The sequence below is a fragment of the Mercenaria mercenaria genome, chromosome 14, assembly GCF_021730395.1.
Source record: "Mercenaria mercenaria strain notata chromosome 14, MADL_Memer_1, whole genome shotgun sequence".
NCBI lineage: Eukaryota > Metazoa > Mollusca > Bivalvia > Venerida > Veneridae > Mercenaria > Mercenaria mercenaria.
In genome coordinates this window covers 60624352-60649449 of record NC_069374.1, presented here as the reverse complement: position 1 = coordinate 60649449, position 25098 = coordinate 60624352, and the positions used below count along the sequence as shown (strand labels likewise).

Here is a 25098-nt window from a genome sequence, read left to right as displayed (position 1 = left end):
AGGTAGCAGATGGCGGTTTTTTCTAGTACTTCAGACTTCCGAGCGATGTGGCCAAGTCAGACGGCTTCCGATATCTTACGAGATGCAGACCTGAAAATAAAAAGATACCGGTTTACATCTTACTTGAAGAAGAAATAAAATACATAGTAAACTTCATACAAAGCATAGATTTTTAAATCCACAAGCCACCTGAAAGATAATTTCAGCCCGCGAAAATACATGACATTTCAGCCCAAATTAGCCATATCTCCAACTGGCCTTAAAATGTTAGGGGAATGGATAGAGACAAATGGCCACTTGCATTCTGTACTCAGTTTCAAGTATTACTTGCAGAGCTGGACAAAAATACCTGTCAACCGATTACTTTTTTCACTATTTTCAACTGTGTGAGGCCTATAAGACATTTGACAGTTCACGAGACGCTCAATGCTGATAGTGGCATATATGCATTTCAAGCAGTTATATGAAAATGATGCCATCAAGCTTACATTCGCATCTGCCAGAATTTCTGCAACATACCATTCTTAAACTTGTTAATCACAAACTCACATCAACAAATATTTCAAACATCAAAACTGCCTTCACTTCAAGGTTTTATCTCTAATGACAGATTTTGACCCTGGCCAATTCGAATCTGTGGCTGGAAACTACCAACTGCTACCTTAAGGACCAAGACATGCATCTCCATGGACTGTCTGGCACCTGATTCTAAGAAAATGATCTATGACAAATAAAATCTTACCAATATTTAAACAATGCTTTGTTCTTCTTGCAAATTGCACATGTCCAAACAATGTCTACAATATTGTGGATTTGGCCCCATTTTACACACATATTTCTTACTGCATCTATCTTTCTGACATTAAAAAAAAGACTTACCTACTATTACATGATGGCCATAAATGTACTGTATTAGCATTGTGCACAGCCCTGCATACTTGAGGAACAGAATTAAAAGCAGCACAGCTTACTTACCCAAGACTAACTGTACTTCAAATCCGCAAGCTCAGGAAAAGCCGCCCCTGTTTACAAGTACTTTTTCATATTACCTTACATACAGTAAGTATAAATTAGCTTTAAATAAATATTTTACAATGCACTTTTGTTGTTGTTGTTGTTTTTGTTGTGTTGTTGTTGTTGTTGTTGTTGTTGCCAAACTTACCTATTTTAACGAATTCGAGCAATCTCCCAGTACATCTCCGAGAAACCGTATCTTCTCTTAATTAAAAACAAATATCTGCAAATGTTCCCTCACTCCAGGACCTTAAATGCACCCAAGATGTATCCACTCTCTACACTTTTCTTCTGTCGTCATGTCCTGACACCGATAAAGCCACAATAGAAATTTGTAAGAACTAAAATCATACCTGCCACTCGAGAAATATCTTCGAAAGAAATATCACCACAGAATCCAGTTCCGAGCCTTGTGAAACAGCCATGTCTTTACAAAATGCCAAAAAGTTGCACCTATATTTCCTTTAAATAGTCCTTCTTCCTTTAAATTTGATATAAACTACAAAAGAAATGTGTTTCCCGCTAGAAATTTTAAGAAAACCCTACACTACAAACAAAAATAAGATTTACTTACCCGGTAAAATCAGAGTTACCTCCCCTTAACTTCTACCATATCAAACAACATCTGTCTATGTTATGAATCCATTCAGCTCGGATTTTTAAATAACACATACTGGAGAGCTTGAACAACACAAAAGAAAGCATGAAATAGTACTTACAAAAATTGACAAATGTCTTAAGGTAGCAGATGGCGGTTTTTTCTAGTACTTCAGACTTCCGAGCGATGTGGCCAAGTCAGACGGCTTCCGATATCTTACGAGATGCAGACCTGAAAATAAAAAGATACCGGTTTACATCTTACTTGAAGAAGAAATAAAATACATAGTAAACTTCATACAAAGCATAGATTTTTAAATCCACAAGCCACCTGAAAGATAATTTCAGCCCGCGAAAATACATGACATTTCAGCCCAAATTAGCCATATCTCCAACTGGCCTTAAAATGTTAGGGGAATGGATAGAGACAAATGGCCACTTGCATTCTGTACTCAGTTTCAAGTATTACTTGCAGAGCTGGACAAAAATACCTGTCAACCGATTACTTTTTTCACTATTTTCAACTGTGTGAGGCCTATAAGACATTTGACAGTTCACGAGACGCTCAATGCTGATAGTGGCATATATGCATTTCAAGCAGTTATATGAAAATGATGCCATCAAGCTTACATTCGCATCTGCCAGAATTTCTGCAACATACCATTCTTAAACTTGTTAATCACAAACTCACATCAACAAATATTTCAAACATCAAAACTGCCTTCACTTCAAGGTTTTATCTCTAATGACAGATTTTGACCCTGGCCAATTCGAATCTGTGGCTGGAAACTACCAACTGCTACCATATATCCCCATAATAAACATGTACCGGTGTTATAGTAAGAAGAAAACATCCGAAAAAAAAAAACACAACAGGAGCATTGTATAGGCTGAACACGACTAAATCCGACTGTTCTTTATTTCATATAAAATACACTTACTTCATAATGCTTTTCTTTATTTCATATAAAATCCACTTACTTCATAATGCTTTTTCGACATTTTCTAACATATCAGACTTTCAGAGACTAATATTCCCATAAAGAACTATATCGCTACTTTAGAAAAAAACAAGAAATGTGGGTATTAACTTCTATATAAGAAAACTACAGTTCGTTAAATACAACCTGCTTCGCATCTTTCAACTTCTCTTTTAAAGACATTAAATTCTTACGCCGCCATTTTTACCTAGCATGCGATAGGAACACGCCAATTTCGACAGAATGCAAAGTAATACATTCTGAAACGCGATAGAGTAAAAGTAAACCCGCTGCTGTTGGGAAACGGAACTAGGAAAGGAAAATAGATTAGCACTATTTATATTTGGACTACCTGTAGGCCAGCGGAGTCTTACAATTGTTTTGGTTGTGATCAGCACATATATTCCAGTCAATCAGACAAAAACGCATTCTCCACTGCGTTATATGATTTTGCCGCTATTCCCGTGGTTGACTACGATGCAGACAAATCCAATGCCGGGATGGGTCGGTCGTCTGAAGAACTTTCTAGTTGCCATGTCGATCACTAATGGCATTAGGGCAAAATGGGCAAAGTTCCTTTGAAACGCTCTAGAATGAATAATCCAGCGAAACTTTTATGTGCTATTATAAACCAAGTGAAGAAACACAAAAATACAAGGAATCGGTAAAAACGAATGATGCTCCCTGATGCATGTTCTTGGTCCAATATTAGAAACCACCAAAATGGAGATAATAAAAAGAAGAAAACTGAATAAAGGGAATTAAAACAATGGACATATAATTAAGTTTAATAGTTTCCTCTATCATTTTGTGAAGTGTCATTTAAAGGCCATAAATACTTTTCAAGTAATGCTCTGGACAAGCGTTTTTATTCTGTGTAATAAAGGGAGATAATTCAAAACTACGTAAGGTAGAGTTACGGTTCTTTAAGACTGCACTTTCCGTCAATGATCTCTATCATTTTGTGAAGTTTCAGTGAAATAACGTTAATACTTTTCACGTAATGCTCTCCGGACAAGCCGTATTTTGTATAATAAAGGGAGATAATTCAAAAACAAGGTAAGGTAGAGATAAATGATTATGTAAAGTTTCAATTGAATGCCATTAATATTTTTCCAAGTTATACCCCGGAAAAAAAGTTTGATGGACGGACGGAAGGACGGACAAAGAAGCAACTGTATGCTCGCCCTTCGGGGAGCAGAAAAAGATGCAAGTCCTGTCAGACTGTCAGCAATAATGACTCAAAATGATAAAACAGCTGCATACAGGAGCCGGGCGTAAAACAGCTGCATGCAGGAGCCGGGCATAAAACAGCTGCATACAGGAGCCGGGCATAAAACAGCTACATACAGGAGCCGGGCATAAAACAGCTACATACAGGAGCCGGGCGTTAACCGATACGGAATGTTGATATAATAGCTATACAGAACGAGAAGCGCTGGCTGTTGTACGGGCATGCGAACACTTTACAATATATCTGCATGGTGCTCCGTATTTTACAGTTTTCACTGATCAAAAACACCCGGAGAAAATCCGGCAAAACACAAACCATCTATTACGTATATAAAGATCGGGTTTGGGCTTACAACCGTATAAAAAGTCATTCAAATACAGACCTGCACTGCAGGTCGCGGCACCCGATAAACTCCAGAAGCAACAAAGAAAAGCTGAAAAATATGCTAACTTTATAGCTGACGAAACCTCTTGCGGAACGAAAACGAAAAATTTTGCAAACATTAACTTTTCATGTAACATTATATTATGATACCATTTCAGTTTATATAATGGGACATTTGGAGTTAATAAGAAAAGTTATGTAAAAACGAATGTTATTATCACAATGTTAATTACTAACAGTATTATTTTCGATGAACTTTAGTCATTTAAAATCTAGTCTTGATACAAATACATTTTTTCGTAATTTTTATTCCCTGTCTTTTTCGAAGAAAAAAAAAATGAGGCATAGGCTGCGTCCTTCCTTCTATCTGTCCGTAACACTTCATGTCCAGTCCTAAACTCTGCCATCTAAAAAGAGATTTTGGAATAACTGGACATAAATGTTCCAAATAATGCGTCGATGTGTCATGCGCAAGACCAAGACCCTTAGTTCTTAGTCCGAGATCACACTTAGAGGTCAAAAGTTAACGAGGCCTGTTACGATTCCGGAACACTAATCAGCAATCAATGAAGGGATTTTCAAATTTCACAATGAGACAACGTGTCAAGCGAAATACCCAGACCCCTAGCTCAAAGTCATAATTGGAGGTCTCAGGTTTCAAGTATCAGTTTCATGTCCGGCCCATAACTCCTCAATTCATCAAGGGATTTCAAAATCACTTGGCACAAATAATGAGACGATGTGTTATGTGCAAGACACAGACTTTTGACACAAGACCAAGGTCACACTTATAGGTTAAAGATATCATTTTCTGGTCTGGCCAAAAACTTTACTTTGGAAAGATGGATATTTAAGTAACTTGATATAAACGGTCACCATAACAAAATGATTTGATGCATGTAAGACTCTGGCCTCTAGATAAAACATATTTTGACTTTTTCGTCTGATTGTGGTTATTTATGCAAAGATGCATATTTAACCTGGCATAAATATTCACCATTACGAGACATTGTATCCTGTACAAAGTCAATATCACAGGTTGGGGTCTTCCGTGGCCGAGTGGTTGAGGTCGCGAACTTCAAATCACTTGCCCCTCACAGAGGTGGGTTCGAGACTCACTCGGGATGTTAAATTCTTCATGTGAGGAAGCTATCAAGCTGGCTGACGTCTGAATTTCATATCGGGTGCGTGACGTAATTCAGTGTGTGTTGTTGCAATAGTTTTTTCCTATTTAGTTCAGTATTGTCAATCCTATTCAGGCTATTGAACATATTCATAAGGATCATACAGTTGTCATGCACTCCACATGTTTGTTAATTACCTCCCATGAATAAAAAAATGTTTCATTATGTATATATATACATTTATTTTACCAATTTAAAAATAAAAGTCACAGTAAGTTTTCAAAATACTGATATTAATACATGTATTTGAAAGCATTCACCAATTACAGATTTCCAAACAATTCAAACTAATTTCCAAACAATTCAAACTACATAACTTCTTCATGAATTATATCACATATAGTTATTGCTTATATTCATTGTAACTTTGTTGCCCACTTACTTAGATGTTGTATTGGCATGCACTATGTTAATGTTTTGTAAAAAATATTCCTAGGCAGAACAGAATATTTTAAGTCCAGCACAATACAGGGCATTTGTTGGTAAAGGCGTTAAATTATGTGGTATGACCTTTAGCGATGAATAACTTTTATATTGTTAGGTCAAAGTTTTAAAAGAAAATGTAACCAATCGGGTGAACGTTGGAATCTGTAAACCATTTAGATCCAAGTTTAAGGTGAATACTAATGAAGTCTTATTTTGTAATTTCAGTTTCAAACAAAATTTGAAATGTAAATACCCTTAATCAGTCTAAAAAAATAGAGGTACGTATCCCTAGAAAACCCCTAACTGGCTTGTCTAAAGGTACGGGTCGTACCTCTAGAATCCGTACCCGTAGACACTGACACTTCCAAATTAATATCCATATGAAAGAGAATAAACTTCATTTTTATATTTTTGTTCTCCTTTTTTCAAAGAATATACGTCTTAAGTAATGTTAACCAATGATTATAAAATGGATGTTCATCCAAAGGATTTTGAAAATTTACCAATATGTCTAGCCTTAATGTAGAGTTTCACGAAACCTTATTTCTGTTTATAAAAGCTTCTCAATAATCAGATAACATATGGACATATAGTGTAATTTGTACAAATGTATATAGGTATTTTCCAGTCCCATATTCAAGACAGGTCCATTGTACACTAAGCATTTAAGGTAATGGACACGTCTTGACAATCGGCAAATTTCGTTAGTTTACGTAACCTCCGCATGTCATTTCACCATTCTACGGTTGCTATGGAAGATTTTCTCACATGAACGAATGACGCCGAAATATTGCACGGAATTTGCCGATTGTTATCACGGATCCACTACGGTAACCTTTTAAATGCACCCAGGAAGCCGAGTTTCAGTCTGATAAATTACTTTCGTTAGTTTGCAGAGCTTGTGTGACCTTTGGCGGCGAAACAATTTGAAATTCATTATTTAGTCCAAGTTGAATTTAGGATAAGTGTGAAGTAGGTTAATCAAAATGGCATATAAAAGTATTACTTATCTTTCGATTTAAGGTATTAATAATGTCTCTTCTACGCTTTATTGTTCGAGTGTCGCTGGAAACAGATATATTTCAAAAAGGCAATAGATTAAATTAAGAGCGCATGGCAGGGTCTGTTGCTCCATTCGGATCATACATTTCATGTTATCTGACAAATGGAGATCAAGCAATCATTGTTCTTTTACACATTCTATTCAAACAAACATTCCCCCAATCGTCTTAATAAACAATAGTTCACTTGTCAAGACGGAGTCACGTGACAAAGCATGGTTATATAATTGATTCTGATAATAGTGCAAGTTATAACAAAGACAATTTATTCTGAAAATATATTTAACATAACATCGCAATTGTAATATATAGAAACCCTCGAATGAACAAAAAATAATATGACATAAGGGGTGTTTGATTACTAAGTAACATTTAAAAATATAGGACGCCACAAAAGCCTAAAACATTTTCTTCGAATTAAATCCATGAGTGCCATTTTTGATACAAAAATCATTGAAAGTTAATGTCATTACATAGAAAAAAAACCAGTTCAAACTCAAACTCAAACACTTTATGTAATTGATCAGGTTTCAATACTCAAGAATTTAATAACACAAATCGTTTGTATAATTCTTTCTACTTTTGAAACAAGATAATGCAATGAGAAGTGTGTAACTTTACAGCTTATTTTCAAAAATAAGTAAGACAAGAGGACCATGATGGTCCTGAATCGCTCACCTCTTCCCACATGACCCAGTTTTGAGTATGACGTCGTTTTTTCTATTATTTGACATAGTGACCTAGTTTTTGAGCTCATGTGACCCAGTTTTGAACTTGACCTAGATATTATCAAGATAAAAATTCTGACCAATTTTCATGAAGATCCATTGAAAAATATGGTCTCTAGAGAGGTCACAAGGTTTTTCTATTATTTGACCTGTTGACCTAGTTTCCAAAGGTACGTGACCCTGTTTTCAACTTTACCTAGATATCATCAAGGTGAACATTCTCACTAATTTTCATGAAGATCTCATGAAAAATATGGCCTCTAGAGAGGTCACAAGGTTTTTCTATTTTTACACCTACTGGCCTAGTTTTTGACCGCACGTGACCCAGTTTCGAAACTGACCTAGATATCATCAAGGTGAACATTCAGATCAATTTTCATGAAGATCCATTGAAAAATATGGCCTCTAGAGAGGTCAAAAGATTTTTCTAATTTTAGACCTACTGACCTAGCTTTTGACTGCAGTTGACCCAGTTTCAAACCCGACCTAGATATCATCAAGATGAACATTCAGACCAACGTTCATACAGATCCCATGAAAAGTATGGCCTCTAGAGAGGTCACAAGGTTTTTTTATTATTTGACCTACTGACCTAGTTTTTTATGGCACGTGACCCAGTTTCAAACTTGACCTAGATATTATCAAGGTAAACATTCTGACCAACTTTCATGAAGATCCATTCAAGGGTATGGCCTCTAGAGAGGTCACAAGGTTTTTCTATTTCAAGACCTACTGACCTAGTTTTTGATCGCAGTTGACCCAGTTTCAATCTTGACCTATATATCATCAAGATAAACATTCAGACCAACTTTCATACAGATCCCATGAAAAATATGGCCTCTAGAGAGGTCACAACGTTTTTTCATTATTTGACCTACTGACCTACTTTTTGACGGCACGTGACCCACTTTCGAATTTGACCTAGATATCATCAAGATGAACATTATGACCAATTTTTATGGAGATCCATTCATAAGTATGGCCTCAAGAGAGGTCACAAAGTTTTTCTATTTTTAGACCTACTGACCTAGTTTCTGACCGCACATGACCCTGTTTCGAACTTGACCTAGATATCACCAAGATGAACATTCAGACCAACTTTCATACAGATCCCATGAAAAATAGGGCCTTTAGAGAGGTCACAAGGTTTTTCTATTATTTGACCTACTGACATAGTTTTTGATGGCACGTGACCCACTTTCGAATCTGACCTAGATATCATCAAGATGAACATTCAGACCAACTTTCATACAGATCCCATGAAAAATATGGCCTCTAGAGAGGTCACAAGGTTTTTCTATTATTTGACCTACTGACCTAGTTTTTGAGGGCACGTGACCCACTTTCGAACCTGACCTAGATATCATCAAGGTGAACATTCTGACCAATTTTCATGAAGATCTCATGAAATATATGGCCTCTAGAGAGGTCATAAGGTTTTTCTATTTTTAGACCTACTGACCTAGTTTTTGACCGCACGTGACCCAGTTTCGAAACTGACCTAGATATCATCAAGATGAACATTCAGACCAACTTTCATACAGATCCCATGAAAAATGTGGCCTTTAGAGAGGTCACAAGGTTTTTCTATTATTTGACCTACTGACCTAGTTTTTGACGGCATGTGACCCAGTTTCGAACTTGACATAGATATCATCAAGGTGAACGTTCTGACCAACTTTCATGAAGATCTTGTGAAATATATGGCCTCTAGAGAGGTCACAAGTTTTTTCTATTTTTAGACCTACTGACCTAGTTTTTGAAGGCACGTGACCCAGTTTCGAACTTGACCTAGATATCATCAAGATGAACATTCTGACCAACTTTCATAAAGATCCCATGAAAAATGTGACCTCTAGAGTGGTCACAAGCAAAAGTTTACGGACGGACGGACGCACGCACGGACGACGGACGACGGACACCGCGCGATCACAAAAGCTCACCTTGTCACTTTGTGACAGGTGAGCTAAAAAAAACATAGCGCATATAGAGAATGTATTTAGAAACTTCAGATATGATGCATTTTACAAATCCGAGATTTTATATCTAAAACTTCCAATCGTAAACAAAGTACAGTAATAATAATTCCTCAATCTACCAATGCAACTTTAAGAAAACATATCTCAATATATATATTGTGTTTTTCTATGTTCTTTGAAAATGTTCATGTTTTTATCTAATGTCTGATTTCAACAACTTCAAGGGCTGTTTCTGCACATACAGCACATGTCTTTTTCTTTTGTTTCTTTCTAGGTATACAGTCTGCACACAGGAAGTGTCCACATGGTTCCATTTTAAACCTACAGAGAATAAAATGTAAAACAGTAATGATAAAGTCACACATTTAGCCTTGTGTGCGTAGTTCTGCAATAAAACTACTTCAGACTTGTACGTCGTGCAGTTTTGCAATAAATCTACTTAATTTTTTTTTGAGCATGTACAAATAATGTTTAGAAGTTTCCATGTCGTCACAATATATATTTCAAGTTAAATGGAATACATTACAAAACATGTATAGTCAATAACAGCATATACAGTGTACATTAAAATAAATAGTGTATACATTGTTTCCACTTTGTCAAACTAAATATTCGAGATATGATAAAACAGCCTGTTTACAAAACATGTATAGTCAATAACAGCATATACAGTGTACATTAAAATAAATAGTGTATACATTGTTTCCACTTTGTCAAACTGAATATTCGAGATATGACAAAACAGCCTGTTTACGTAAGACTGGGGAAGGCAAGCTTCAAACGTACAAGTCAGACACAATAATAATGTACAAGAGCTAATTTAACGGAAGTTTTTGCCACCCATCTGACGTACTAACGAAAATTCATCAATGTAATAGAGCTTCAAAACATATGAAAATCACAAGCAATTCTTTATCTAACAAGTTGTTCAGATATGTTTGATTTCTTGTTAGGACTGTTTTTTGTAATTTTCCGTAACCAATAAAATCTGTGAAAAGATCCTTTGGAAGCAAAGAACGCAACCAAGCAGAATAATAGCAGACTCGGTTTGACTGAGTCTGTTCATGAGAGGTAATGAAATATGCAACACCTCTCACGCCCCTTTAGCACCGGCTTAAGCGGAATTCTATTACACATCAACTGAATGGATTCCATGAAGACTTGCCACAGTATTCTACCGTATTTTCACCATTGTATCTAACCTATTTCGATATAAGTTCTTTAAGAATATTAAACCTTTACCCTTTACCCTGCTAACTTTCTAAAAAGGACATTCAATTTGGGCGGTAACAATTACTATTCGGAGACATGTTCAATGAAAATTTACTCACTGAATAATGAACAATGCAGACCACCAGCAGGCTAAAGGTTAAAATCGCGTTCCATGAAAACACATGGAAAATTAAATATCTAAGATACTAAAAAATCAATGTGTGGTTATTTATACAACATTCTGCTCTTCATCATTAAACTCAAAATTCATACATTTTGTATGTTTTGACTCAGTTGTCGGAAAACAAATTTAATCATGGTCTCTTCGGAGTATCAAATAGGAGTACATGTTTTGTTGGATTTAACACCACACCGACGCAATTATAGCGGAAAGGTGGAGGAAGACCCAAGGTGTCCATCCGTGCATTATTTTATCACGAGCGGGCACCTGGGTAGAACCACCAACCTTTCGTAAGCTAGCTGAATAGCTTCCTCAAATGAGTAATTCAACGCCCTGAGTAAGGCTCGAACCAACATCGGTTTTGGGCAAGTGATTGAAAGTCAGCGAACGTAACCACTCGGACACCGAGGCCCCTCTAGTACGGTTTCTATAATCACTGGTAAAAAAAAGTTAATAAGTACTCTGCTTATAATTTGTGTTAATCTAAATCAATTAAAACAAGTTTTAGTGATATAGGTCATAAGTCATATATCGACATTACCGTATCGGTTCATCCTCGCATGATTCACATATTTCTGGGTCATTCTGGCTTTCTTCTCCGTCAATGTCATCACCTTGTGCTTTTTCTTGTTCTTCCACTGTCTTATCTCTTGACTGACCTTGACCTAATCCAACTGGTACACCTCTCATATCCTCTATCCTAGGTGGTCCTGAATTAGGTTAAAATTTCGTTAAATATTTTTATTAATCTTGTTAAATGGTTCAGAATTTAGATAACTTTTACAATGAATTTCGATTTTCAAAATACTAAGATATTTTTCCTAGAACAGTATTTGTCCATTTATCAATTTGAAAGAACAAAATTACATTCTAACGCACGTGCTTGGTCAATCCAAAATATTCAGTTTTATGCACGTGTTTTGAATACAAAATCCATTCAGAACAATATTACACTGAAACAAAGGGAACAAGAATTGCTTATGTTTGCTGATTCCTTTTTACTTCTAAAACAGGAAGAATTAGAATCAAGATGCCTGACGAGCCAGCATGATTACAACAGATGTTTATGGTTGTTCTACTATTAAATCGTTTTATAACCTCCACTGATCTCCTCTGACCTCTGCCCACGACCTATCGCGCTTCGAGCCATCCTACTTGTATCTGGTTCTTCTCTGACACTTCCGGTTTTCGGTAAACTTGATGGTCCCTTGTTTTGCGATCGTTCGTTTTCCTTATCAATATTGTCTTGCCCAAACCTTTAAAATAATTGCAAATGAAACTTATACGTGTAAAATGTATGGGGAAAAACAGATCCACTGTAGTTTTTATTAGCATGGTAAGTGCAAAGAAAAGTGCTGGCAGTGCAGTGCACATTATAAGTACATACATTGTATACTAGTACCGAGTTTATGGTAAAACAAGTATTATTTCATGAAAAACAAGGATAAATATCCAACAGGGTATGCAACGTTCCAAAAACGCCCTCCCCCCACCTCCCTCAAACCGCAACTCTAAGCACAAGGACGTAACATACGACCATCAAACACACACTCCCCAACACACAACACAAACAAACAAGGACAAAATGAACAAATAAGGGAACAAAGTGTAACACCGCCTTGAAACGTTCTGTACAAAAATCGCAACTTGGGATGCTTGGAGAAGCTTGCGCACCTAACCTCACTTTAATCTCTACCATGTTCCTAAGTCACGGGACATTGTATATATAAAAGTAATCCCGCCAGGTAAATCCCTAACAAACGCAATGGCAACATAACGTATGAATTATGTAAATTTATATAGAAAGCAAACCCTAAGAACCAAAAACGCATGTACTCAATGTTTTGCAGAAGGCAGAGCATCGTGAAACATCCTTAAGGGCCAAACGACACTAGAGATGTCCAGAAGACAGTGTCACTGTGACCTTGACCTTTTAGCTACTGTCACCAGAAACATTAGGGGTCGTATGCATCCAATGATGCTTTCCAGCCCTAAGCCAAAACATTCCCAGTTTACTGATAGGAAGCCGTTTTCATTCTCGAGGTCAAAGTGACCTTGACCTTAGACATACTGAACTCCGAAACATTATAGTGGGCTATCTACTGACCATTGATAATAATAATACTTTGGATGGTTTTACGACCAAGCTTTCATAAGCTATTTATCTGAAACCATTCCTTATATCAAAATCACTGAGCAATTTGACCTACTGACCCCTAAAACGACAGTTGTCATCCACTGACAATGTAACAATGGTTTGAAATTTTTCAGTCCTAGGAAAAAGCGTCCATTCGTTATCGATCAAATGAGGTGGGGGCATAACAATTGATGTAATATCTAATATGAAATATTTTTAACATTAGAATGATGTTATATTTTCAATTCATCACAGTCACTGTGTTATATATTTAATTTATCACATTTGTTTTATATTTCTATTTTATCACTCTGATAATACAAGTAAATTATAACATACCTTTTCGCAACGATACTTTGGTATGTTTCATTCATTCTTTCACTGACATACTCCGCAGGTCGTTTCTCTGCCTCGTCAAGACCATCGGCTGATACACCATTGTCTATCAGATATTCAACCATTCGTGTGAAGTCCGCAACTTGTTCTGTGTCCTGCAAATATAAGCTTTTTTCTTGGGTTTATCGTCGCACCGACACAATTATGTCATGTGGAGGAAGACCCAAGGAGTTTCTCCGTGAATTATTTCATCACGGGCGGACACCTGAGTAAAACCACTGACCTTCCGTAAGCCAATTGGATAGCTTCCTTACATGAAAACTTCAATGCCCCCAGTGAAGCTCAAACCCACATCGGTGAGGGACACGTGATTTGATGCCAGCGACCTTAACCACTCAACAGTGTCGTAACTATTTAACGACGAGCATGGCATGTATCATGATCTTCAAAAATAAATAGCAGAAGTTGAGGCTTGATCAAATCAGATGAAACAGATATAGAAAAGTCGTAGATTTTGTTAGATTTCTACCATGCTTTTTTTTCTCTTACAACCATACATATCATAAAGATAATTGAGCCGTGCCATGAGAAAAACAACATAGTGGGTTTGCGACCAGCAACCGCGCAGTCTGGTTCGCTTTCATAGTCTATTGCAATTAGAGAAGCCGTTAGCGAACAGCATGGATCCAGACCAGACTGCGCGGATGCTGGTCGCAAAGCCACTATGTTGGTTTTCTCATGGCACGGCTCATATCATGTACTCGTAAAAGTTTTGTACAATAAATAGTGTTTCCTATATTATCCTACACACCCATGTTAGATATATGTGTATCTCTAGCAATTACTTGCGGGGATGCTCGGGGAAGGTGTCGTAAAGCACGATCGCAATAACGGATCCGATACAACGAACATAATGTTATATAATGACATATATTCAAATACAAACCATCAAAGAAAGAAACGAAGATTATGGGAACAGAATTGTAAACAGACTGGAAAAACAAAAGGAAAAAAAATTTAAAAAATCGCCCCGAGGATTCGAACTCATACAAAACGAGTTGGTATCTGCAGTTTACACCACTGAGCTATTTTGCTATACTAGTATACGTATTTTTTGACTTGTGCAATATGAATTGTTATTTTATCTTTTATAATGAAATGGATGCGTCCTCGCATATGCACGGGAACACGTTATCATTGAGGATATCTGACTGAGATTTCTTTTTGCTGAAAAAGTGTCGAGCGAAACAAGCCTGAATCTGTTTCTCTGCGTTTTACTGAAACGCATTATAGACGAAAAATGACTGAGAATTGTACATAGACCTATATATCACGATCTAACTCCGACTTCTAAAAGTACACTCGTCCTGAACGTCTACGTTATACACTATCAAGGTAGTATAAGGAAATGCCGACTAAAAACGTTAAACTTTCAATTTACTTACTTTAGCACCGGCCCCCTCTAGATAGATATGCAACGAATTCTTCTTTGATGCATCACAGATGGTAATATTAGCACCTACAACATAAACAAAGAAAGTCAACCTTTTATCTGGACTTTCTATCCTGCCTCGGTATATATTGATGGCCTACACATACTACTGTGATTGAAATTCAAAATATCGAATACATGTATATAATTGGGCCGCTGTCCCGTCTCGATACAGGCACCTAAATGTTATATAATGTATTTGCTTTTTAAATGTTTACACTGGATAATTTTCAACAAGCGTACTAAGATACAGAAGAGTGTATATAAGTCACGTCTGTTAGGTTCTATTATAACACTCAAATAAATTTTCGTTGGGGGCATTTACAAGACAAAGAAGAAGAAATATCTCCGCACTGAAACAACATGTCTATTACCTCCATCTAAAAGTACTGTCACAATATCAAAGAAGCCTTCTGCACAGGCAAGATGAAGAGGTGTTCTTTCTTCTTTTGTCAAGCAGTCTATCTCAACCATTGGCTAAAATAGAATAGTAAGTACACACAATCATATCGATATCTTTCGCTATGGACTTTATCATGAAAATACTTGGGAAAAGCATTGTTCTTCAAGTCGTAGCCTTCATTCTGTTTAACAATTCGTGCTATCAGGAATAATATTCTTGACATAAAGTTTTTTATGTATTTGTACAAACCGAAACAACTTCAGCCTACGATGGCCCTGTGGCCGTAACTACGAGGCATATCAACGTAAATTTATAAAACTAAACGCTCCTTCTCCAGATAGTTGATTCTGCTGAAGTAAGCAATTACTTCGGAATAACTACTCTTTTAAAGTTAACTTTAGCTTAGTCTACCTGTTTGATAAGGAATTCCACGACGTCTTTATTTCCATTAAAGGCGGCGAGATGTAGACCAGTATAACCGTCTTGCTCTTTACGTTCTTTTATCTCCATCATGCGCTTCTGAAGTATTTTCTGCACAGCTCTAAAAAGGGAAACAGAAAACTTAAATTTAAACTACGACTGAAACCATATTTCGAACAAGCGTTGTACTGCCAACATGTCAATGTGTTGCTACTAAACCTTTAAGAAAGAAACAGTAATGACGGAAATTCTTAATCGACCTTCCAAATGCAAAAGATATAGATAACTTTTGTGATACATGTATATAGATGTTTGTTTGGGGTCTTAAGCCGTTTTTCAACTGTGTTTTAGTTTAGTAATTGCGGGCAGTTAACCTAACCAGAGTTCCTGGATTCTGTACCATTACAAACATGTTCTCTGCAAGTAACTGCCAACTTCCCACACATGAATCAAATGTGGAGATCGGAGGATTTCAGACACAATGTCTTTCATCAAATCGTCACGACGAACATACGTCTCGCCCGGGTATCATACTCACGACCCTCGATACATAGATCTGCGCTCTCCCTACTATGCTAAACGGGTAGACTTTAGGTAGACGCTAGGGCAATGCTTTTAACTTACTTCAGGTTGCCCTTTCTGCATGCCAGGAAGAAAGGAGAGAAGCCGATACTATCTGTAAACTGTATGTCTAAGTCTGGCCAGTCCAGTAAGATGTCAATTATCTCCTCATTGCCTTGAACAATGGCGTCAACAACTGGGGACTGTTTCAAGAGATCCTGTTCGTGAAAAACGACATAGGATTGGGAAATGAGCCGTGCCATGAGAAAACCAACATAGTGGCTTTGCGACCAGCATGGATCCAGACCAGCCTGCGCATCCGCGCAGTCTGGTCAGAATCCATGCTGTTCACTAACAGTTTCTCTAACAGCAATAGGCTTTAAAAGCAAACAGCATGGATCCTGACCAGACTGCGCGGATGCGCAGGCTAGTCTGGATCCATGCTGGTCACAAAGCCACTATGTTGGTTTTCTCATGGCGCGGCTCAAATGTTTAAACAAGTGTATATAAAAACATTCAATGGAGATCCGACTTGCATTAAATGTAAATAAAAACCAGCTTAATGTAGTCTGTAAAAACTGTATTAATTTCAAGCGTTAATTAATTTAGTGGCCATCAATTTCAAATCTGTTCATTTGCAATACAAAAACAATACTCCTTTCTATATTGCAATAAATAAATCATGTTCCATTCGGATGCATTAATCTGCTAAATAGCCTAACAAATAAAAGAACAGATCACGCTGGCAACTTATCTGTCATAGCAATTAAATATGGTGTATATATTTAAAGTAACCTTTTGATTGACGTCGAATTCGAGATCTCTCAGCACCTTCAACAGGGCAACATTTTTACATGCAACAGCCATCTGTACTGCCCCCTGTTTATTATGATTAACAGCCTTTTTGTTGGCACCTTCTTCAACAAGGAATTTCACCATGTCTATCTGCTCACTGAAGAATAATAAGACTAACTTATAGCAAACAAAAGAAGAGGGTCAAGATGACCCTGAATCGCTCACCTGAGTAATAAGAGCCACATGTTTCAAATGGCAAACTGACGCTAAAATATTAGAAAATAGGTCAGTAGGTCATATTCATGGTCACTGAAAGTCAGTTTTAAGACTGGTGCGCAAAACTGTACATGTCATCCAAATTTCAAGGCTGTACCTTAAAAAAAACAAGAAAGTAGGTCAGTAAGTCAAGGTCACAGTCAAGTGACCCCTAATCGCTTGGGGTCATCAGGTAATTATAAATAAACAGTCTAGGAAATATGTTCTGATAATTTTTGAAGTATTTATTCCTATATAACTCATATAACAAGTGACCCCCGTGGGGGGTGGGGGGGGGGCTCTTTTCATCCCAGAGGCATAATTTGAACAATCTTGTTAGAGATCCACTAGGCAATGCTACATACCAAATATCAAAGGCCTAGGCCTTGAACTTTCAGAAAAGAAGATTTTTATTTTTTCCCCTATATAAGTCTATGTTAAATTTTGGACCACCAGAGCAGGGCCTCTTTTCACCCCAGGGGCATAATTTGAACAATTTTGGAAGAGGACTACAAGGCAATGAAACATACCGAATATCAAAAGCCTAGGCCTTGCAGTTTCAGGCAAGAAGATTTTTAAAGTTTTTTTCCTATATAAGTCTATGTAAAACTTGAGACCCCCTGGGGCAGGGCCTCTTTTCATCCCAAGGGCATAATTTGAACAATCTTGGTAGAGGACCACAAGGCAATGCTTCATACCAAATATCATAGGCCTTTGTCATGCAGTTTAAGACAAGACGATTATCAAAGTTGTTTCCTATACAAGTCTATGTAAAACTTGGGACTCCCCGGGGTGGGACCTCTTTTCACCCCAGGGGCAAAATTTTAACAATCTTCATAGAGGACCATTAGATAATATCACATGCCAAATATCAAGGCTCTACGACTTGCTGTTTTGGACAAGAAGATTTTTAAAGTTTTCCTTTTGGTTGCCATGGCAACCAGAGTTCTGCATGGAATTCAATTCTTTCAACAGTTTTGAAAGGGGGCTACGCAAGGATCATTCCTGTGAAGTTTGGTGTAATTCTGCTCCGTGGTTTTCAAGAAGAAGAAACGGACATTGAGCGGTCGCAAAAGCTCACCATGAGCCTTTGGCTCAGGTGAGCTAAAGGAGTAAGTACTGTTAGAACCCTACTACTATGTAAAAGATAGTGTGAATAAAATACAATGTACATATAACTGAATAACACATGGTATTAAAAAGAATGCACTTGATCAACATAAATTATGCAAATATTAATTTAATGCATTCTTCATATGCTATTTTTTCCATTCCATTGTAAACAAACGTAACACATCCATAAATACAAGTTAAAGCAATTCTGCATTCTGATAGTCAACGACACTAAATGAGCGGACTCACGACATTCAGCTGTAATTATTCAGATATTTGTCAAAGTACTATTACTTGCATATTTAAACATTATCATCAGTGTGTCTACCCCACCATTGTCAGCTACACTTACCCAGTGACAGCAGCCAGTAGCGGGATTAAATTCTCTGATCGGGGAAGCTGGAATGAGCTCATGGTCAAGGTATCAAGATTTCAGATACTGGCACCAGACCAGAAAGAAAAAGCCACTGTACATGTTATACCCTACCCCTAGGAATACTATGAGAACCATGTTCATGAGCGGAAAAATATACTAAACCAATTTCAATCGCGCATTTCTCACCTAAAATACTAAACATGCCTTCAGTTTGTCTATCTGACCATTCTCAGCTACACTTACCCACTGACAGCAGCCAGTAGAGGGGTTATCTTCTCCTCTGAATCAGATATCTCCAAAAGAGCTTCCTTGCTGGCACATTTAAACATTGCCTTCAGCACGTCTATTTGTCCATTCTTACAGGCAAGATGAACAGCAAATTTTCCTTGCAAGTCCATTAACATCTGTAAAACAAACGGCCAATAACCAGAGTCCAATATCCGCTTTTCTTTTAACGCTCAAGTATCATTCTGCTTAATATGACAGTGAACGTTAAAAATAACAATAATCGACATGCTGGTAATTAAGGACAGAGCTTTAACAAGAAAGGCGAACCATTTCAAAGGTCGCAACACCCTACTACATAATGTTTGAGTGAGTGTTATGTGGTAGCATATAAGAACCTTTACACACCTGGATGTTTAGAGTACGCACTTTCAGCCACAACAGGTCCCAAACATATTTGATTCTTTAGTTTAACTGTAACTGTACAGCATAATTTTCTGACAAATAATGACATTACAAAACCTCGATATGCTGAAAAAGTCAGACAACCATCTCTGCCAGAAAACAAACATTCAATTTAAAAAATCTTAATCGACCAAATCAATTTAAAATAGCAAGTACTTAAAATTATATGTGCTATGCACTAGTAAATGTTACCAGTTGTGGTTCTTTCTGTATTATCCTGTTGACTTTCTCTGTCTCTCCAGTTATTATCATTTCGAATAGATCTTCCATCTTCTCCTCATCAGTCTCTGGTTCTTTACGCTGTTCTTTTACTGTTTGAAAATATCAGGAATAACTTATTTGTTCAATATTCAGTTGTTGAAGACAGATCTTACATCTTTGTAGTTTGATGCTTTCAGTTTATGGCATCAAGATATTTTAGCAGTGAAATAATTTTTTAACTATACAGTCAAACCTGTCTATAAAGATCACCCTCGGGAGAGCCAAAATGTGGTCTTTATTGGGAGGTGGTATTTATTCACAAGTTAAAACACACTGTAAATGTTAAAATGGGAAACAGCATAAGTGGTCTTTAGAGCCAGGTGATCTCTGTTCAGAGGTGGTCTTTAACACAGGTTTGACTGTACTTTAAAAGAATACAATTATATTGCTATATAGCAATTATGATATTGACCCGACATATTCTGTTGCTGGGTTATACCAAGACGATTTAGTAGACCCTCCGGGCACTGTTTCAGGCACAAGGGAGCACGTGGGTAGGACCACCGATGTTCCGGGCACTGTTTCGGGCACGAGGGAGCACGTGGGTAGGACCACCGATGTTCCGGGCACTGTTTCGGAAACGAAGGAGTACTCGGGTAGGACCACTGATGTTCCGGCACTGTTACAGGCATGTGGGAGTACTTGGGTACGACCACCGATGTTCCGGGCACTGTTTCAGGCATGTGGGAGCACGTGGGTAGGACCACCGATGTTCCAGGCACTGTTTCGGGCACGAGGGAGTACTCGGGTAGGACCATCGATGCTCCGGGCAAAGTTTCGGGCACGAGGGAGCACGTGGGTAGGACCGCTGATGTTCCGGGCACTGTTTCGGGCACGAGGGAGCACGTGGGTAGGACCGCCGATGTTCCGGGCACTGTTTCAGGCACGAGGAAACACGTTGGTAAGACCATAGATGGTCCGGGAACTGTTTCAGGCACGAGGAAACACGTTGGTAAGACCACAGATGTTCCGGGCACTGTTTCGGGCACGAGGAAACACGTTGGTAAGACCATATATGATCCGGGCACTGTTTCAGGCACGAGGAAACACGTTGGTAGGACCATAGATGATCCGGGCACTGTTTCAGGCACGAGGAAACACGTTGGTAAGACCATAGATGATCCGGGAACTGTTTCAGGCACGAGGGAACACGTTGGTAGGACCACAGATGTTCCGGGCACTGTTTCAGGCAGGAGAAAGCAGGTGACCCATTGGTAGAACCACCGATGTTCCGGGCACTGTTTCAGGCACGAGGGAACACGTTGGTAAGACCATCGATGTTCCGGGCACTGTTTCAGGCACGAGGGAACACGTTGGTAAGACCATCGATGTTCCGGGCCCTGTTTCAGGCAGGAGAAAGCAGGTGACCCATGGGTAGACCATCGATGTTCCGGGCACTGTTTCAGGCACGAGGGAACACGTTGGTAGGACCACCGATGTTCTGGGCACTGTTTCAGGCACGAGGGGACACGTTGGTAAGACCACCGATGTTGCGGGCACTGTTTCAGGCACAAGGGAACACGTTGGTAGGACCACCGATGTTGCGGGCACTGTTTCGGGCACGAGGAAACACGTTGGTAAGACCATCGATGTTCCGGGCACTGTTTCAGGCAGGAGAAAGCGGGTGACCCATGGGTAGAACCACCGATGTTCGGTAAGACAGAAGGACGGCTTCCCCACACGAAGAATCCTACATCGCTAGTGGAGTTTTGAACACAGGTTGGGGACGGACAGGTTAAATTCGAAGGCAGTTACCTTTACCACACGTTCAAGGAGGCCCAAAAACATAATATTTCAATACAAATGAATAGATTAGAACACGCTTATTCTTAACGGTTTTCGCGTATATTTACCTCACTTAAAAGAATACAAGCTGAATACACCCTAGTATATCAATCAAAGCATCAGATAGGTAATCCTGTAGTAACCTGTTATTAAAAACAAACAGTTTCAGAATCATGTAAAGGCAATTTATACTAACCAACAGGTGGTTTCAAACCGGGATCATCATCTTTATATCCGATATGATCAGCCTTTCCATCACCAGGGCCCAGACATTCGGGATTAAAGGTCCAGGTATAATCTCCAAATGAAACTTGAACGTCACCGTCTTCGTCAATCTCCTCTACCGTACCTTTTCTTCCAATAACCTGGACCATAACATTTGAAATTCTGATATTTGAAAGATTTTGCAATAACTTTAGCGTTAGCATCTGTTCATTTGTTTTGGGCTCAGCAGCATTTGTAAACAGTATTTTAGTCATGTAACGGCGGTCAGTTTAACTTAAATAGTGTTCCTGGATTCTGTACCAAGACTAACCTGCTATCCACAAGTAACTGCCAACATCCCCACATGAATCAGAGGTGGGGGACGTTTGGTTTCAGACACAATGTCGTTTATCAATCGTCACGGAGAGCATACGCCTCGTCTGGGGATCGAACCCCACGCGATCCGTAGATCTGCGCTCTCCCTATTTAGCTATGAGCTTTTCTAAAATTAGCAATCAATATTATTTCATCTATAAGGTTTGTCTTGGATATGCAAAGCATCACGTAGGATTTCATTTGTAGGCTGATCTATTTTTATAGTGTATGTCTGACTTCAAAAATATATAATATAATTATATACAAGAGGGCCATGATGGCCCTATATCGCTCACCTGTTATCATTGCACTCGAGGACAAGAAGGTCCTCAGAAAAAATATCTAAGTCCAAAGGACAGGAAAAACAAAGAGAAGAAATTTAACCAAAAAGAAAAAAAAATCTTACAAGGTATAGATATGTTAAAATACACCTAAAAATTGGAGGTACCATCCAGGTTGTACCACAGAAAACTGGTCTCGTGTTTTCCCTATGGCCAATAATAAAAAAAAAGTTACTAAAAATAAGCTATTTATAGTTACGTAAAAGGGAAGTAATTAAAAAAATAAATATTGTAAGTGGACAAAAGAAGGATCTGCCAAATAAACCTGTTGACATAAATGAAATTTCAGATCAGTATCTTCATTAGTTCTGGAGATATAACAATTTTAATTTGAAATAAAGGTAGGTAATCTGACATAAAATCAGTCCTTAGTTATCTACCCTGATTGTCTCAGTCCAACTAATAACAATAATGAAATTTCAAATAAGTCCTGTAAGTACTTACTGATATAAATCCATTTTGATTACAATCAGGGGAGGTAATCAGATATAAAATAACTCTGGAACCTATGATTAGATCTGATTTGTCATGGAATCCAAGATTTCTTGTTGTTGAAGGTATTTTGGAAGTTTGCATCAAATAAAACCATAAATGAAGTCTCTATATGGCTGCAAAAGCCAAAATAGCCAATTTTGGACCTTCAAGGGGCCATAACTCTGGAACCCATGATGGAATCTGGCCAGTTGAAGAAAGGAACCAAGATCTTATGGTGATACAAGTTGTGTGCAAGTTTGGTTAAAATCAAATCATAAATGAAGCTGCTATTGTGCAGACAAGGTCAAAATAGCTAATTCTGGCCCTTTCAGGGGCCATCACTCTGGAACCCATAATGGAATCTCGCCAGTTCAAAAAAGGAACCGAGATCTTATGGTGATACAAGTTGTGTGCAAGTTTGGTTAAAATCAAATCATAAATGAAGCTGCTATTGTGCAGACAAGGTCAAAATAGCTAATTTTGGCCCTTTCTGGGGCCATAACTCTGGAACCCATAATGGAATCTGGCCAGTTCAAGAAAGGAACTAAGATCTTATGGTGATACCAGTTGTGTGCCAGTTTGGTAAAAATCAAATCATAAATAAAGCTGCTATTGTGCAGACAAGGTCAAAATAGCTAATTCTGGCCCTTTCAGGGGCCATCACTCTGGAACCCATTATGGAATCTCGCCAGTTCAAAAAAGGAACCGAGATCTTATGGTGATACAAGTTGTGTGCAAGTTTGGTTAAAATAAAATCATAAATGAAGCTGCTATTGTGCAGACAACGTCAAAATAGCTAATTTTGGCCCTTTCAGGGACCGTAACTCTGGAACCCATAATGGAATCTGGCCAGTTTAAGAAAGGAACTAAGATCTTATGGTGATACAAGTTGTGTGCCAGTTTGGTAAAAATCAAATCATAATAAAGCTGCTATTGTGCAGACAAGGTCAAAATAGCTAATTTTGGCCCTTTCAGGGGCCATAACTCTGGAACCCATAATGGGATCTGGCCAGTTCAAGAAAGGGACCGTGATCTTATGGTGATACAAGTTGTGTGCAAGTTTGGTTAAAATAAAATCATAAATGAAACCAATATCGTGCAGACAAGAAATTGTTGACGGACGGACGGACGCACGCACGGACACACGACGGACGACGGACGAAGGGTGATCACAAAAGCTCACCTTGTCACTATGTGACAGGTGAGCTAAAAATGCAGCTTGTAGTTCAGTGTTCATTTCTAAAATCTTGACGTATTAATTTCTGCTTGCAGCTCAATTTTGTCACGTTTAATTTGATATTTCCGACTTGTGTTAAATTTCAAGTACTTGTTCATATAAATGGAATATGAATCCCAATACCTATAATTTCACGATAGCTCTCTAACCTTGGGCATATCATGATCTGTTTGAATCTTTTAGTAAACCCTTTCTATAACCATGAGATGGTTTAAAAATAGATGGTTCAATAATATCTCTAGTTTAAGTACCACTAAACAATGTTAAGAAAACAGTAAACTCATCAACTAGAAAAGAATCAGTATTTTAATTTTTTTCCATCTGTAGCTTTTTTCCATAGAAAAGTAAATCAGAGAAGGCTCCTGATATTTTAATTATCGCACTGTTCGGGAACTCCGGCTCTGTCCATTATAAGACATGCCAAACATCCCTCCCAAATGAAAGATTTCCTAAAGATTTATGTCGCTTAAACCTACCTTGACCATAAGCTCGTTCCAACCTCCCCGGTCAGTCTGTAACATCCGGACGTGGTCAACGCTGTCATTAACTTTCACCACTTCACCTGGCACAAACTCGCGTACCTTTAGCAACGAAAACACATTTTACATTCTTGAGAAGGAAAAGAAAAAACACTATAAAATATGTTATACTTGATATGAAATATAATAACTTTGTTACTTAGTTAAGCTTGATATACATGTATATGTTAACAATTGATTGTACTCTTTTTTGCTGATTCCTACCAGAACTAGATTTGGCTTTATCCAAACATACTTGCATATCCTCATGTAGTATGGTATAATACCTTGGGTGAAAATAAAGTTATCTGCCCGTCTGTCTGTCTGTCTGATAAGATGACGGTT

At 37.9% G+C, this 25098-nt stretch overlaps 1 protein-coding gene and 1 long non-coding RNA gene across 8 annotated transcripts in view; both read right to left on the bottom strand.

Moving 5' to 3' along the window:
- Positions 1-28: 28 nt before the first annotated feature.
- Positions 29-2412, bottom strand: LOC128548531 (uncharacterized). 4 transcript variants are annotated; one of them, XR_008367143.1, is made up of 3 exons: positions 2303-2412; positions 1734-1843; positions 29-90 (listed from the first exon to the last, which is right to left on the bottom strand). It is a non-coding gene; the product is annotated as an uncharacterized LOC128548531 (long non-coding RNA). The 4 variants fall into 4 exon arrangements; XR_008367142.1 differs by lacking the exon at positions 2303-2412 and adding an exon at positions 2103-2257; XR_008367144.1 differs by lacking the exon at positions 2303-2412 and adding an exon at positions 2118-2136.
- A 7176-nt stretch (positions 2413-9588) lies between these two features.
- Positions 9589-25098, bottom strand: part of LOC123527010 (E3 ubiquitin-protein ligase MIB2-like) — a 37481-nt gene continuing 21971 nt past the window's right edge. For 3 of the 4 annotated variants that reach the window (XM_053523641.1, XM_053523642.1, XM_053523644.1), the window contains exons 19-31: positions 24712-24816; positions 21801-21969; positions 19751-19869; positions 19112-19272; positions 17125-17281; positions 16393-16547; positions 15760-15889; positions 15320-15422; positions 14899-14972; positions 13457-13608; positions 12079-12236; positions 11522-11699; positions 9589-9908 (exon numbers count right to left, since the gene is read on the bottom strand). In XM_053523641.1, coding sequence (XP_053379616.1) covers positions 9785-9908; positions 11522-11699; positions 12079-12236; positions 13457-13608; positions 14899-14972; positions 15320-15422; positions 15760-15889; positions 16393-16547; positions 17125-17281; positions 19112-19272; positions 19751-19869; positions 21801-21969; positions 24712-24816 — 1785 coding nt within the window. In that variant the 3' untranslated portion in view covers positions 9589-9784. The remainder of the gene's footprint in view (positions 9909-11521; positions 11700-12078; positions 12237-13456; positions 13609-14898; positions 14973-15319; positions 15423-15759; positions 15890-16392; positions 16548-17124; positions 17282-19111; positions 19273-19750; positions 19870-21800; positions 21970-24711; positions 24817-25098) is intronic. The other variant, XM_053523643.1, reaches the window with a different exon arrangement.